Below are 12868 nucleotides of genomic sequence, written 5' to 3'. Positions count from 1 at the left end.
ACCCTGAAAACCTGGGATGTAGCTCCTGCCTTTTGGCCTCATCCCAGAAGGGCTGCCCATGCCTGGGCTGCTCCCTGTGCTTGAGTCTAATAGGGCAGCCAATAGCCCCCAAACCCACAGTCTGGGGTCTCTCAAACCCAAAACCCACATGCAGGGTCCCACAGCTCCCCAAACCCACAGTCTGGGGTCTCCCAAACCCAAAACCCACATGCCAGGGTCCCACAGCTCCCCAAACCCACATACCAGGGTCTCCCCATCCTTGGGCTGTCTCTGCAGAGAGCTCCTGCTCAGAGTAGGGGGTCCTGGGGGTTCTAAGGGCCCACATTCCCCAAGTCTGGGCATGCCAGTCCCTTGGAGGGGTTTGGACATGGGATGAGCCCTATAGGATGTGTCACAGCAGTGGGGAAGGTGCCACAGCCATCCAAACCCACGAGCCCATGTGTCCCACCCAAGCCCTGCCCACACAAGGCCCCTTCCCTCCTTGGACTGAACCTTCCCACAGCTCATCATGTCACCAGCTCCCAAATCCCTCCCAAAGGACTCATCAGTCCATGCTGCCCATCCCCGGTCCTGCCTGGGGACCTGGTGGCACTGGGGAATCCCAGAGCCCATCACTCACCTCCCCTGCGGAGCCCAGTGTGAAGAGGCTGTGCTGGAGCGGGGGGAGGATGGCACTGGGACTGAGGAGAAGCCATTCTTCCCACCAGAAGCAGCTGAGGCTTTCAGGCACCCCCAGCAGTCCCCTCCCAGGTGCCTGTGTCCCTGTGGGTCAGGGATGGGCCCCAGTGCCCCAGCTGGCAGAGAGGGGCAGGATGGCAGAACCGCATTCCCAGGGCTGTGTTTATAAATGCCACGCTTATGTGGACCTCACCAAAACTGCTGGCAAATGAGGTGGGAACTGTTTCCCACGGGATTTTCTTGTCTGGGTTTGGCCAGCCTTACCTGTCAAGACACCAGAGACACCAGAGGGGGGACAGGAGCTGGGGTGACAGCCCTTCTTCCCATCCCTATATCCCACAACCCGCTCCAGCCACGGGGGAAATTGAGGCAGACAGGTACTGACCCCCCACCACTGGCCTCAGAGCTCCACCAGGGTTTTGGGCATCCGGATGTTTCCCATGGAGCCACCAGGTCCTGGTGACATGTGTGACCAAGGAGGTGGCTCCTATCCCAGCCCAGGCTGCCGAGGGCAGGTGTGACAGTGACACCAAGTTATGGAGGGAGGGCTCAGGCTGCTCCAGTCACACAAATCCTCTGTCCCTGAGCCAGAGGGAGGGATCCTGTGCCCAGGGGACAGAGGCGGCTCTGGGGGCAGGGTCAGCCGTGACAGACACCCTGCAGAGCCACAAGCCAGATGCAGGATGGGAGATCAGAGGGGTGGAGGACAGGAACGATCCCAGGATGTCTTTAGTCCAGCCTCTGGCTGAGGTGGAAAGGGCTCCAGAGTATCCCAGAGGCATTGCTTGCTGGAAAATCCTCATGTGGGGGTAAGTCTTGCTGTGGCCAGGGATGGGGACCAGACCCCATGTCCCCAGGAACCCCATCTGGACCCCTGAGACCCTCCTCCAGCTCCACACATCCCTGTGCAGCTGAGTGCCTTGGTGGGATCCCAGGAATCCTTTTCCACCTCCATACATCTCTGTGCAGCTGGGTGTCCTGACTGGTCCCAGCACCTCTTCTCCTTGCACATCTCAAGCCTCATGAGGACCCTCTGCCCGTTCCCCCTGTCACAAGATGTCCCCCAAGAGGGTTCCCGCAGCACCAGTGCCCACCTTGCCAGGATTCCTGGAGAACCTGCCCTTCCTCCTCTCCCCTGGAGTCCCAAACTTCCCCACCAGGAAGGTGACAACCCACAGCCAATGGTTCATGGCTGGAGCTCTCAGTTGTGTCCTTGCCAGAGCCACTGGTGCCATCGGCCACCCCCTTGGTGGGGACACCTGGCTCCCCACGTATCACCATTCCAAACTGGGTCAGGCGTGGGCAGGACAGAGACATCCCGGGGGGGACACAGAGCAGGAGCTGGGAGGAGACAGTGGATGCAGTGGCAGCTCTTGGTGGCCTGTGACGTGGTCTGGATGGCCTTGTCTCTCCTGGGAAGGGATGGCTGGAGGGGACAGCCATCATGGGATGAGCCCCTCCCACGAGCACTGGGTCAGGCTGGACCACTGCTGAATTTGGGCACAGGGTGCTGCACACCCCTGAAGGGGATTTTTGTGTGACAGTAACAGCATGGGGCCACTGCAGCTGTGCCAGAGCCACCTCCCTGCCTGGCAAGGGGGTGTCCCAGCTGGTGGCTTGGTCTGGGATGAGTTGCTGGTCACAGGGGTGACTGATGGCCACAGTGTGTCCCTCACCCCAGCGCTCCCAGGGAGTGACAGTGTCCTGCTCCCAGAGCAAAGAATCAGCACAGTGGGGTGTCATCAGGGGCAGTGTGGTGTCACCAAGGGCAGCATGACAGCCTGTGACACCAGGCAGGGTGTTGGTCCCTGTCCCTCACTGGGGGAACAGGAGTCTGGAGCCATCCCAGGAGGGGGGACAGAGCCACTGTCACTACATCCCCCCCATGTCCCTGCAGAGCAATAAACCATGAGGTTTCCTGGTGGGGGTTCCAGCCTGGATCCTGGCACCCCTTCAGGCTCCTTCCCCAGCTGCAGCCTCACTGGGGACATCCTTGGGGACATCCCCCCAGTCCCATCCCTTCCCTGTCAGTCCCCCTCAGCTCTTTGGGTTCCAGGTCTTCTCCAGCTTCCAAAGCTCACCATCCCCAAGGATGGAGCTCCCCCACCTTGGGGACCTCAGTTTGGTTCAGAGAGGTGTTGAGGACAGAGGGACAGCACGGGAGGGCCATGGCCTCCCCAGCAGGAGCCACCTCACTGTTCCCTGGGGCTGGTTTTACACCGAAGGCAAATCAGCTCCATGGCACCGATGGTCACACAGTTCTGTCACCTGCCTGTCACCACCCTGGCATGACAGTGGGCATGGCCACCAGGCCAGTGAGGGGACACAGCACTTGGGGGCCCTGGTGACATAAGCAGGGATGGCACTAGTCCCAGGGCTGGGTACCCACAATGGGGTGGGGACAGCACAAAGGGAGACAACAGTACTGCCCCCATGGGGGTAAGCGAGCTGGTGGGTGCCACCACGGCCAGTGTCACAGCCCCACCCTGGGCAGAGGGACTGTCCCCTCGTGCCTCAGTGTCCCCAGGAGCTCCCAGCCCCCCCGGGGGAGGCGAGCGATTGCCAACAGGCCGGGCAGCGAGCGGGGAAGGATTTATTGACTCACGGCTCGGGGTACATCACAGTTTGAGCTCCCTTCCCGCCTCCACAGAGGACGTCACCTTGGACTTCCCGGGCAAAAGTGCACGGAGAGGCTTCACAGTTTGATCCCTTCGGGAAAGCAGAACCGAGGCAGTGACAAATGGCAAACGCTACGTTGTATGAAAAAATAATACAAACTCTTCTCTTTAAATATCTTACAGAAAAATGAACCTGAATAAAGAGCATGAAAAGCACCGCGTGGCGCAACCCCCAGGGCCCTCCAGGGCAGGGGGACCGAGATGAGCCACAGCCCCACGTCCCTCTGCAGCACCCAGTGCTGTCCCCAGCTGCGTGGTCAGGGTTCAGCACGGGCAGCAGGGGCGGCAGGGACCGCTACATGCCTGTCCCCACGCCACGGGGGCGTCCCCCGTGCCACCTCGCTCGGCCGGGGGTGCCGGCAGCCCCCCGAGCCCGGGGTGCCAGTGGGAGCAGCCTCAGGGACCGGCCGAGGGCGTTGCTACGAGGGTGCCCTGGGGGGCCGCGGGGTCCCTCCTGTGTCCAAGTGCAAGTTCACGGAAAGCCAAGGCACCGCCGCAGGCCGCGGCTCTGTCCGGGGCAGCCCGGGGGCTCGGGCGGGGCGGCCCCGCTGTGCAAAGGGGAGGTGAGCCGGGGGGACACGGGGACGGGGGACGGTCCCCGCGGTGCGTCAGCCGGGCTGGTCCTGGCGGTCAGAGCTACGGCGTGGGGGGTGCCCAGGGCCATGCGGCCCCGGGGAGAGCCGGCTCCCCGGGGTGGGCAGCGGGGTGGGGGCGCGTCCAGGGGCCCGGGGATCCAGCCCCGGGCTGAGGCAGCCCCAGGAGCGGCTGGTGGCGGGCGCAGCTCCCTCTCCCTGCAGAGGGGTGCGGGCGGGGGCTCTACCGCGGGGCCGCGGGCAGCCCCCCCTCCCGCCGGTGCGTCTCCCCGAAGGCTCGGTCCAGCTGCTCCAGCTGGGAGCTCAGCGGCAAGTGGATCTCCAGATGCATGCGCAGCGTCTCCAGCCACTGCTCCAGCTTGGCGAAGGACGGCCTGAGCGAGAGGGACACGTGGCAGCTCTGCTGGCTCTGTCCCCACCCCGTCCCCTGCCCCAGGGACCCCTGGGGGTCCCCACCACCCACCGCTTCTCGGGGTCCAGGTCGCAGCAGCAGACGGCGATGGGGAAGAAGCTGGGGGGGCAGGCGGGGGGGCAGTAGCGCTCCAGGAAGCCCCGGACGTTGAGGCCGAAGTCGGTGGTGCGGGGCAGGTAATCGGGGTCGGCGCTCACCCGGCCAATGATCTGGGGGCAGCGGCAGGAACAGGCGGGCTCAGCACCAAGGAGGGACCTCAGCCCCAAACAGGGACCCCTAAGCCCCAAGGGGCAGATGTCCAAGCCCCAGGAGGGAGCCCAAACGCAATGAAGAAACCCCAAACCCAAGGGAGAGACCCCAACAGGGAGACCCTTAACCAAAGGAGAGAGGCCCCAACTCCAAGTCTAAGAGGGGGAACTCAAGCACAATGAGGACCTCAACCCCAAAAGGGAGACCCCAACCCCTAGGGGGACAACCTTACCCTGGAGGGGAACCCAAACACAATGAGGACTCCAAGCCCTAGGGGGATCCCAAGCCCAAGGGAAAAGGCTCTAATCCTAAAGTGGAGACTCTAAACACCCCAATCCCAAGGGGGATACCCCGGCCTTGGGGAAGTGACCCCAAACACCATGAGGACCCCAGCACCCATGGCAGACCCCAGCCCCGGGGGCACTTGCCTCGCATAGGACGATGCCGAAGGAGAAGATATCCACCTTCTCATCATAGCTCCTCCCTGCAGACACAGGGCAGGCCATGTCACACGTCCCGTCCCAGCCCCACCAAGCGTCCCCTGCCTGGGGACAGAGCCCTGGCTGGCCACATTTCCCTCACCATTGATCATCTCGGGGGCCATCCAGTAGGGGTTCCCCACCACCGTGTAGCGTTTCTTGCGGTCCGGTTTCTTCAGGTTCTTGAGATGCTCGGGCTGGTTCTTCTCATCCACCATCAGCCGTGCCAGCCCAAAGTCAGCCACAACCACACTCTTGTTCTGGGGGGCACAGGGAGGGCTGAGGCCTGGGGGAGCCACACGGGGACTGAGAGCCACAAGCCAGGCTGGGGAAGGGCAGCAACAAGGTGGGACTCACCTCCCGCACGAGGCAGTTGTGAGAGTTGAGGTCGCGGTGGATGATGTTCATGGAGTGGAGGTAGGCCTGTGGGAAGGGTGGGCTGAGAGCAGGGGCACCCCCATGCCATGGTCCCCCCACTCACCAGTACCCGTCCCACCCACTGATCCCATGGTGGCACCCACCATGCCAGCGGCGATGTCCTTGGCAAAGCTGACCCGCTGGCTCCAGGGGTAGTGGCTGTCCTAGGGGGCAGGAGGGGGAATTTGCCAGGAAATGGAAAAGGAAGAAGGGTCCCCCAGCCACACTGGGGCTGTTGGGCGATGGGGGACCAACCTGCCTCCCCAGTGCTCACCATGCTCTTGATGAGGCTCCTTAAGGTGCCCCCTTTGATGTACTCTGTGATGAAGTTGAGCCTCTTCTCCTTGTAGAGCACCCCGATGAACTTGAGCACGTTGGGGTGCTCCAGGCAGCGCATCACCTTCACCTGCAGGAGAACCCCCCAGCCCCATGTCCGTGAGACCCCAAAGCTCCCACACCCCCTGGACAGAGCTGCTGCTCGTAGGCTCAGTGGGCAGGGCTGCACCCATGGGGCTTGGTCACCCCTGTCCAGGTGGGGTCAGGATCAGACAGACCCATCCCTTGTGTTCCTGCAGCCTGGGGGATTAAGGACAGGGGACCCTCACCTCTTTGAGAAAGGTCCTCTGTGTCTCCTCATCGAAGCGGATCAGCTCCTTCATGACCATCACCTCGCCCGTCTCCCGATGTGTCACCTGGCCAGGAGCGCAGGGACTCAGCCACCCCCCTCCATCCTGGGGAGCCGAGACCCCCACGCTCGTGCCCCCTGCCCACCTTGATGGCCTGGCCGAAGCAGCCCTTGCCCAGCACCTCTCCGTGGATGAGGTCCGAGGGGCGGAAGATGCGGTGGGCACGGGACACGACGCGCAGGGACTCGGAGCGCCCGATGTCCTTGCGCTGGGAGGCGGGAGAGCCCACGGAGCCCGAGCCCGGGGACTTGTCCGTGCTGCAGCTCCTCCTGCGGGATGGATGGGCAGAGGTCAGTGTGCAGGGGGCACCCAGCAGGGGCAGGGGCAGGGGCAGGGGCAGGGGGTGGCCTTACGTGACAGCGCGCTGGCGCATGGCAGCGGGGTCCCCGCAGGGCGCGGGGGCTGGCGAGCGCAGGGGGCTGCACAGGGCGGGCAGGGGGCTGCCTGCCAGCCCTGGCTCCTGGCCCAGGGGCTCGTGGGGGTCATGCTCAATGGTTAGCTGCAGCAGGCGGCTCGTCTCCTGGATCAGCAGGTCGATCTGCAGAGGGAAATGATGATGGGGTGGATTTGGGGACATGGCAGAAGTGGGGCTGGCTGGGGTGTGACAGGGGGACCGTACCTCATCCAGGGGGACGTGGCCGATGGGGGTGCCATTGATCTCCAGGATGCGATCACCAACGTGGATGGAGTTCTTCATGTCAGGGCTGATGCAGTCCGGGTCCACCCTGTGGGGATGGTGGGGTCAGACATCAGAGGGGTGTGCTAGGACACTCCCAATGGGTGTGTCAGAGACCCCACTGTCATTTCCTGGACAAGGACATGCTGGCACAGTGTCCACAAGCCACCCCAACCACACAGGGACATGCATGGTACCCAGAACCCACTCTGGCATATAAGGCAATGCCAGCATGGCCAGGGAGACACCATCACAGCCCCTCAAAACCCCCCTGCAGTTGGGGACACGCCACCACAGTCCAACAGGCCACCCCTGGACAATGCGGACAGCCCAGTACCACCCCTCCTCTCCCACCCCAAAAGGTGTCCCTGGGATGGATCCCAGGGGCAGAAGGGGCAGCCCCAGCCCTGGGGAGGGGACAGTGGCAGAGGGGACAGGACGCACTCTCGGACGCGCACGGTGCGCGGGTGCTCGGTGCCACAGCCCTGGTCAATGGAGACAGAGAAGCCGCGCTTGCCGTCGGAGCAGGCGGGGATGGACACGAGGGTGACGGTGTGAGGGATGCGGGAGGCCGGCGAGTCCGGCAGGATCTGCTCGATCACTGGTGTCACCACCATCTGGTAGTAGCAGTGGCCGCTGTGGGGAGCAGAGCAGGAGGGTGGGTGGCAGTGCAGGGGCCACGTCCCCCCGGTCTCCCCAGAGCAGACGTACCAGTAGAGCTTGGAGCGCTCCACCAGAGCGTAGGTGTCCCCGTCCCCGATGAAGGCGCGGCAGTTGAGGCAGCTGAAGCACTCGGGGTGATACTTCTGCTCCCCAGCCACCTGCAGGCAGTGCCGTCAGCCCCAGGACCCCCCGTCCAGGCACAGAGAGCAGGGCAGGGGCTCGGAGGGGCCTGGGAGCACCCACAGGTGCACTGGGGCCGTGGGTAGGGCAGACGGAGCTGTGGGCTGGTGGGGACAGAAGTGCCACCAAGCTGGGGGTGGCTGCAGGAACATCTCCCACCACCCTGAGCATCTCCCCTGCAATCCCCAACCCCAGCGAGGCCCTCCAGGGTCCCCTAAAACATAGAGGACACCCTTGACACACCCAGTGGTGCTGGGGGTCTGCACCCCTTCCCCACTCCCCTGCTCCCCAGGAGCTCAGCCAAGGCACAAGGCTCCATGTCCTCCCCCTGGGGACCCCGTGGCTCACCATGACCAGCCCCTTGGTGATCTGCTCGGAGCAGCCGTGGCACAGCTCCCCGAAGCGTGCCCAGTAATCCTTCTTGCAGTACAGGCGCCCATCCTTCTCGTAGTACTGGTGGGACAGGGAGGCCCCGCACTCGCAACACCTGCAGCAGGGACAGAGACACCCTTGTCACCTTGTCGCCACAGCCAGTGCTTGCCTGCTCCACAGCTCTCTGGGCAAGCTGCTTCCCTCACTTCCTGTGTAGCTGCAGGGCCACTGCATCAATGTGTCACCATCCCCAGGGTGACAGCAGGTGATTGCAGGGGTGTGACAGTCCAGAGTGGGGCTGCAGGGACACGTGGGGACACTAGGATGGACAAGGGAGAGGCATGAGGAGGGAAGTGCCAGCCCTGCATGGATGTGCCAGCCTGGACAAAGACACACGGAAGGATGTACCAGACTGGTGACAGACATGCCACCCTGGTGACAGACGTGCCAGCCTGGCACAGGCTTACAGAGGGATGAGACAGACTGGTCACAAGCGTGGCGGCCTGGTCACGGACAGAGGGACATCCCACCCTGGTGACAGATACACAGAAGGGCATGTCTCCCTATCCATGACTAGGGTAACATGCCAGTCTGGTCACAGACATACAGAGGGATGTCCCACCCTGGTCACAGACATACACAGGGATGTGCCAGCCTGGTGAGAGACGTGCCAGCCTGGTCACGGGTACACAGAGGGATGTGCCAGACTTGCCATGGACATGACACTGTGGTGACAGACTTGCCAGTCCTTGTGTGTCTCTGGCACAGACACACAGAGAGATGTCCCAGCCTAGCCACAGATGTGCCAGCCTGGCACAGACACACAGAGAGAGATGTCCCTGCCTGGTCAGGGACACACATAGGGACATGCCACCCTGGTCACGGATACACAGAGAGATTTCTCACCCTGGTGACAGATGTGCCAGCCTGATCAGGGACAGAGGACATGCCCCCTTGGTCACAAACTCCCTACCCTGGCACAGGCAGCCAGAGGGATACGCCAGCCTGGCCAGGGACACATCAGCCTTGGGACAATCTGCAAGGGGCACAGGGGGAGGGGGAGCTTCTGGGGGGTGCAGGGGTGACAACAGCAGGGTGTGCCCGGGGCTGTTTTGGGATACAGCAGCAGGAGTGCACATCAGACTGTGCAGGACGGGACAGGGGTACCAGAGAGGATTTGTGTGGGGGTGTGGGAGTGGCTGAGGGGTGCAGAAGGGGAGCTGTAGAGGATTTTCTACAGGGGAGTGCTGAATGGGTGCAGGGGATGTGGTGGGAGGGGTGCAGGGGGCTGCAAAGCAGGAGATCCTCTTTGGGAGGGGGTTGATGGGGTGCCAGGGCAGCTGCAGGGGATTTCCTGTAGGGATGTGCAGTACGGGGGTTTCCTGTAGGGTGCAGGGTTGCAGAGGGGGTGCAGGGGGAGCTGCAGGGGATTTCCTGTAGGGATGTGCAGTACGGGGGTGCTGAAGGGTGCAGGGTTGCAGAGGGGGTGCAGGGAGAGCTGCAGGGGATTTCCTGCAAGGATGTGCAGTACGGGGGAGCTGTAGGGTGTGGGGGTTGCAGAGGGAGTGCAGGGGGAGCTGCAGGGGATTTCCTGCAGGGATGTGCAGTATGGGGGTGCTGTAGGGTGCAGGGTTGCAGAGGGGGTGCAGGGGCAGCTGCAGGGGATTTCCTGCAGGGATGTGCAGTACGGGGGAGCTGTAGGGTGCAGGGTTGCACAGGGAGTGCAGGGGCAGCTGCAGGGGATTTCCTGCAGGGATGTGCAGTACGGGGGTCCCCGGCCACGCAGGTGGAATACCAAGCAGCGGTGACGTCACGGCGCGGAGTTTCCCCACCCCATGACGTCACCGCACGAGGACTCCCCCTCCGATGGCGCAGCACGAAACCTCCCCTGGGCTGGGGGCGGGGAGGAGGAGGAGGAGGGAGAGGAAGAGCAGCAGGGGGAGAAGGAGAGGGAAACGTAGGACAAGGGGAAGGGGAGGGGGAGAAGAGGGGGAGAGAGAGGAGAGGAGAGGAGGAGGAAGAGCAGGAGCAGGAGGAGGAAGGCTTTCAGCAGGGCAAGCGCTGCCGGAAGCTGCTCATCCGGGGGGACCGGATCCAGCTGCGGCCCCGCAGCGGCCCTGCCCTGGCTGACGGCCCGGAGAGGGGGAGCCGAGCACGGGGGACAAGGCTGAGCCCCCCGGGGCTCCCTGGGGTGCAGGGCCCGTCCTGACCCGCTCCCACTTCAATCCCACTCCCACTCCCACTCACTTGGCTCCAGCGCTCAGGACGCGGCTCTTCCTCAGCACCGCTGCCAGCATCCTCCTCCTCCGACAGGGACACACCCCGGGGACAACCCTGGGCACCCCCAGCCCCACAGGAAGCCCTGTCAGGTCCCGGGCACCCCTGCGCAGCCTGACCCTACCCTTTCTCCTTCTCCTTCTCGGGGCTCCAACAGCTGGAGCTGCCGGGAGGGCTCGAGTGAAAGAGGAAACTGGGAGGGAGGGGGGCGGGTGACATCAGCCACACGCGCCCTGTCACCCGGCAGGAGGGGACAGCGAGGGACAGGCAGCAGAGCCCTCTGCCAGGCCTGGCCTCAGCCGGAGCATCCCCACGGGTGCCAGGAGCCACAGCCACGCTCCAGTGAGTGACACCACGATAGCTGCACGCATGTCCCTGCCATGGCCGGAACGGGAGGGAGCACTGTCCCTGTCCCTGCAGAGCATCCCACTGTCCCTGAAGCCACCCCGGTGTCCCTAAGGCCATCCATTCCAGTGTCCATGACACCATCCATCCCACTGTCCCTGATGCCACCCCGGTGTCCCCGGTGTCCCCGCGGGTCCCACCTGAAGCAGTCGGCGTGCCAGTCAGCTTTCAGTGCCTGCAGGTACTGCCCATCGTAGATGCCCTGCCCGCAGCTCGCACACACCGGCAGGTCGCTCCCTGCAGGCAGCAACACGAGGGGACAGCGCTGTCACCCCAGCAGCCAGCCCCAGCCCCCACAGCAGCAGCCGGGATGAAATCCCTCTGCCCGGGGGGGTGAGTTCCATCCCCCACCCACTGATCCCACAACGGGTCAAGGTCGTGGCACCCATGGCCCCAGGGCTGGCGACAGGGCAGGGATGGGAGGGGGACAGAGGGGGCAGGAGGGGGGCACAGAGTGTAGGGAGGGTGAAGAGGGGCAGGATGGGTGCACAAGGGATCCAGGAGGATGGCGGGGTGTGGGATGGCTGGTGGGTGCATGGGGGGACAGCAGGGTGAGTGCTGGGGACACAGGAGCTGCAGGGTGGGGGATGAATGGGGGACACACAGAGGGGTGCAGAGTGGGTGCTGGGGCATGCACAGGGCAGTGGGGGGCACACAGGGGTGCAGAGTGGATGATGGAGGATGCAGAAGGACACACAGGGATGCTGGACGGGTGCTGGGGGATGCAGGAGAGCACAGAGAGGTGCAGAGGGTTCTGGGGGATGCACAGTGCATGGGGGGACACAGAGGGGTGCAGGGTGGAGGGTGAATGGGGGACACACAGAGGCATGCAGGGTGGCTGCAGAGGTCCTGGGGTGCACGTTCTTGGGGTGGTACAAGAGGCCCAGTGAGTGCAGAGGGGAAGGAAGGCACAGCAGGGATCTGGGGGTGCAGGAGAGATGCAGGGGGATTGGGGAGCACAGGAGGGATGCAGGCTGGAGGGGATGGGGGTGCAGGAGGGGCACATGGAGTGTGCAGGGGGAGATGGGGAGGTGTGGGGGTGCAGGCGGATGTGGAGGTGCAGGAGGGGATGCAGGCTGGACAGGGCTGCAGTGGGAGATGTGGGGTGCTGGGAGGGTGCAGGGATGCAGGCTGGGCGCACAGTCCTGGACAAGGAGGATGGGGGGGATTTGGGCGTGCAGGGGGGAATGCAGTTGGGTGGCAGTACAAGGAAGGATGGGAGGATGGAGGCTGAACTGGGGGAACAGGGAAGATCTGGGCGCGCAGAGGGGAGGCAGGGTGAGCAGGGGCTGCTGGGGACATTTGGGGGTGTGAGGAGGATGCTGGCTGGATGGGGGTGCAGGGGGATGCAGCCAGGGGAGTGATGCAGGGGGACATTTGCAGGTGCAGTGGAGCATGCAGCGGTGCTGTGGGCTGGACGAGTGCGAGGTGCAGGGGGTGATCTGTGGGTGCAAGAGGGATGCAGGGTGGCTGGGGAGCACAGGGGACGTGCGGGGGGCACGGGGGATGTAAGGTGCGGGACGGGCGTTTCAGAGGGGGATGTAGGGGTGGAGGGTGATGCAGGGAGGCTGTGGGGAAGGTGCAGGCTGGATGGGGGGGCACAAGGGGGACACAGACCAGAGAGGGATGCAGTGGGGGATGCAGGGAGGGATGCGGGCTGGGTGAGGGGGTGCAGGGGGGGATGCGGGCTCACGGGCACCTTTGGGGATGCAGCGGTGATGCGGGCTGGGTGGGGAGTGCAGGGGGCATGCTGGGGGTGCAGGGGTGCGGGATGGGGATGCCGAGGAGGATGCAGGGGCGCGGGGACAGTGCGGGAGGCTGCGGGCAGGATGCGGGGGGCTGCAGGCCGGCGGCAGGGTCCGCAGGAGCCGGGCTGGGGGGTCCCGGGGCCCGAGCGGCGGCGGAAGCGCTGAGTCAGCCGGGGGGCTCGGGGGGTCACGCACCTTCGTCCTCTCCCATAGGCTCGTCCCTCCAGGTGCAGCAGAGCAGCATCAACCTCATGCAGGCGCGCTGCCGGCCGCGCCGGCCCGAGGCGGAGGCGGAGGCGGTTCCGGTCCCCCGGCCGGGCCCCCCCCGGCCGCCCCTAGCTGCTGCAGGCTGAGG

At 64.5% G+C, this 12868-nt stretch overlaps 1 protein-coding gene across 2 annotated transcripts; it reads right to left on the bottom strand.

Annotated features, from left to right (window-relative positions):
• Window positions 1-3254: 3254 nt before the first annotated feature.
• On the bottom strand, window positions 3255-12858 carry LIMK1 (LIM domain kinase 1). Of its 2 annotated transcripts, XM_039732972.1 has the most exons (16): window positions 12709-12858; window positions 10906-11002; window positions 8060-8198; window positions 7580-7689; window positions 7313-7504; window positions 6812-6917; window positions 6546-6730; window positions 6278-6461; window positions 6112-6198; window positions 5781-5912; window positions 5611-5670; window positions 5447-5512; window positions 5193-5349; window positions 5039-5094; window positions 4413-4570; window positions 3255-4323 (listed from the first exon to the last, which is right to left on the bottom strand). In XM_039732972.1, exons 1-16 carry the CDS (start codon window positions 12764-12766, stop codon window positions 4173-4175), a joined length of 1938 nt encoding a protein of 645 aa, XP_039588906.1. In that variant the 5' UTR covers window positions 12767-12858; the 3' UTR covers window positions 3255-4172. The 2 variants fall into 2 exon arrangements, with proteins under 2 accessions (XP_039588906.1, XP_039588907.1); XM_039732973.1 differs by lacking the exons at window positions 10906-11002; window positions 12709-12858 and adding an exon at window positions 10331-10789.
• Between the last annotated feature and the right edge of the window lie 10 nt (window positions 12859-12868).

Source organism: Passer montanus, unplaced genomic scaffold (genome assembly GCF_014805655.1).
Source record: "Passer montanus isolate IOZ18808 unplaced genomic scaffold, ASM1480565v1 scaffold81, whole genome shotgun sequence".
In the NCBI taxonomy this organism is placed as follows: Eukaryota; Metazoa; Chordata; class Aves; order Passeriformes; family Passeridae; genus Passer; species Passer montanus.
This window is presented reverse-complemented; position numbering and strand designations above follow the sequence as displayed.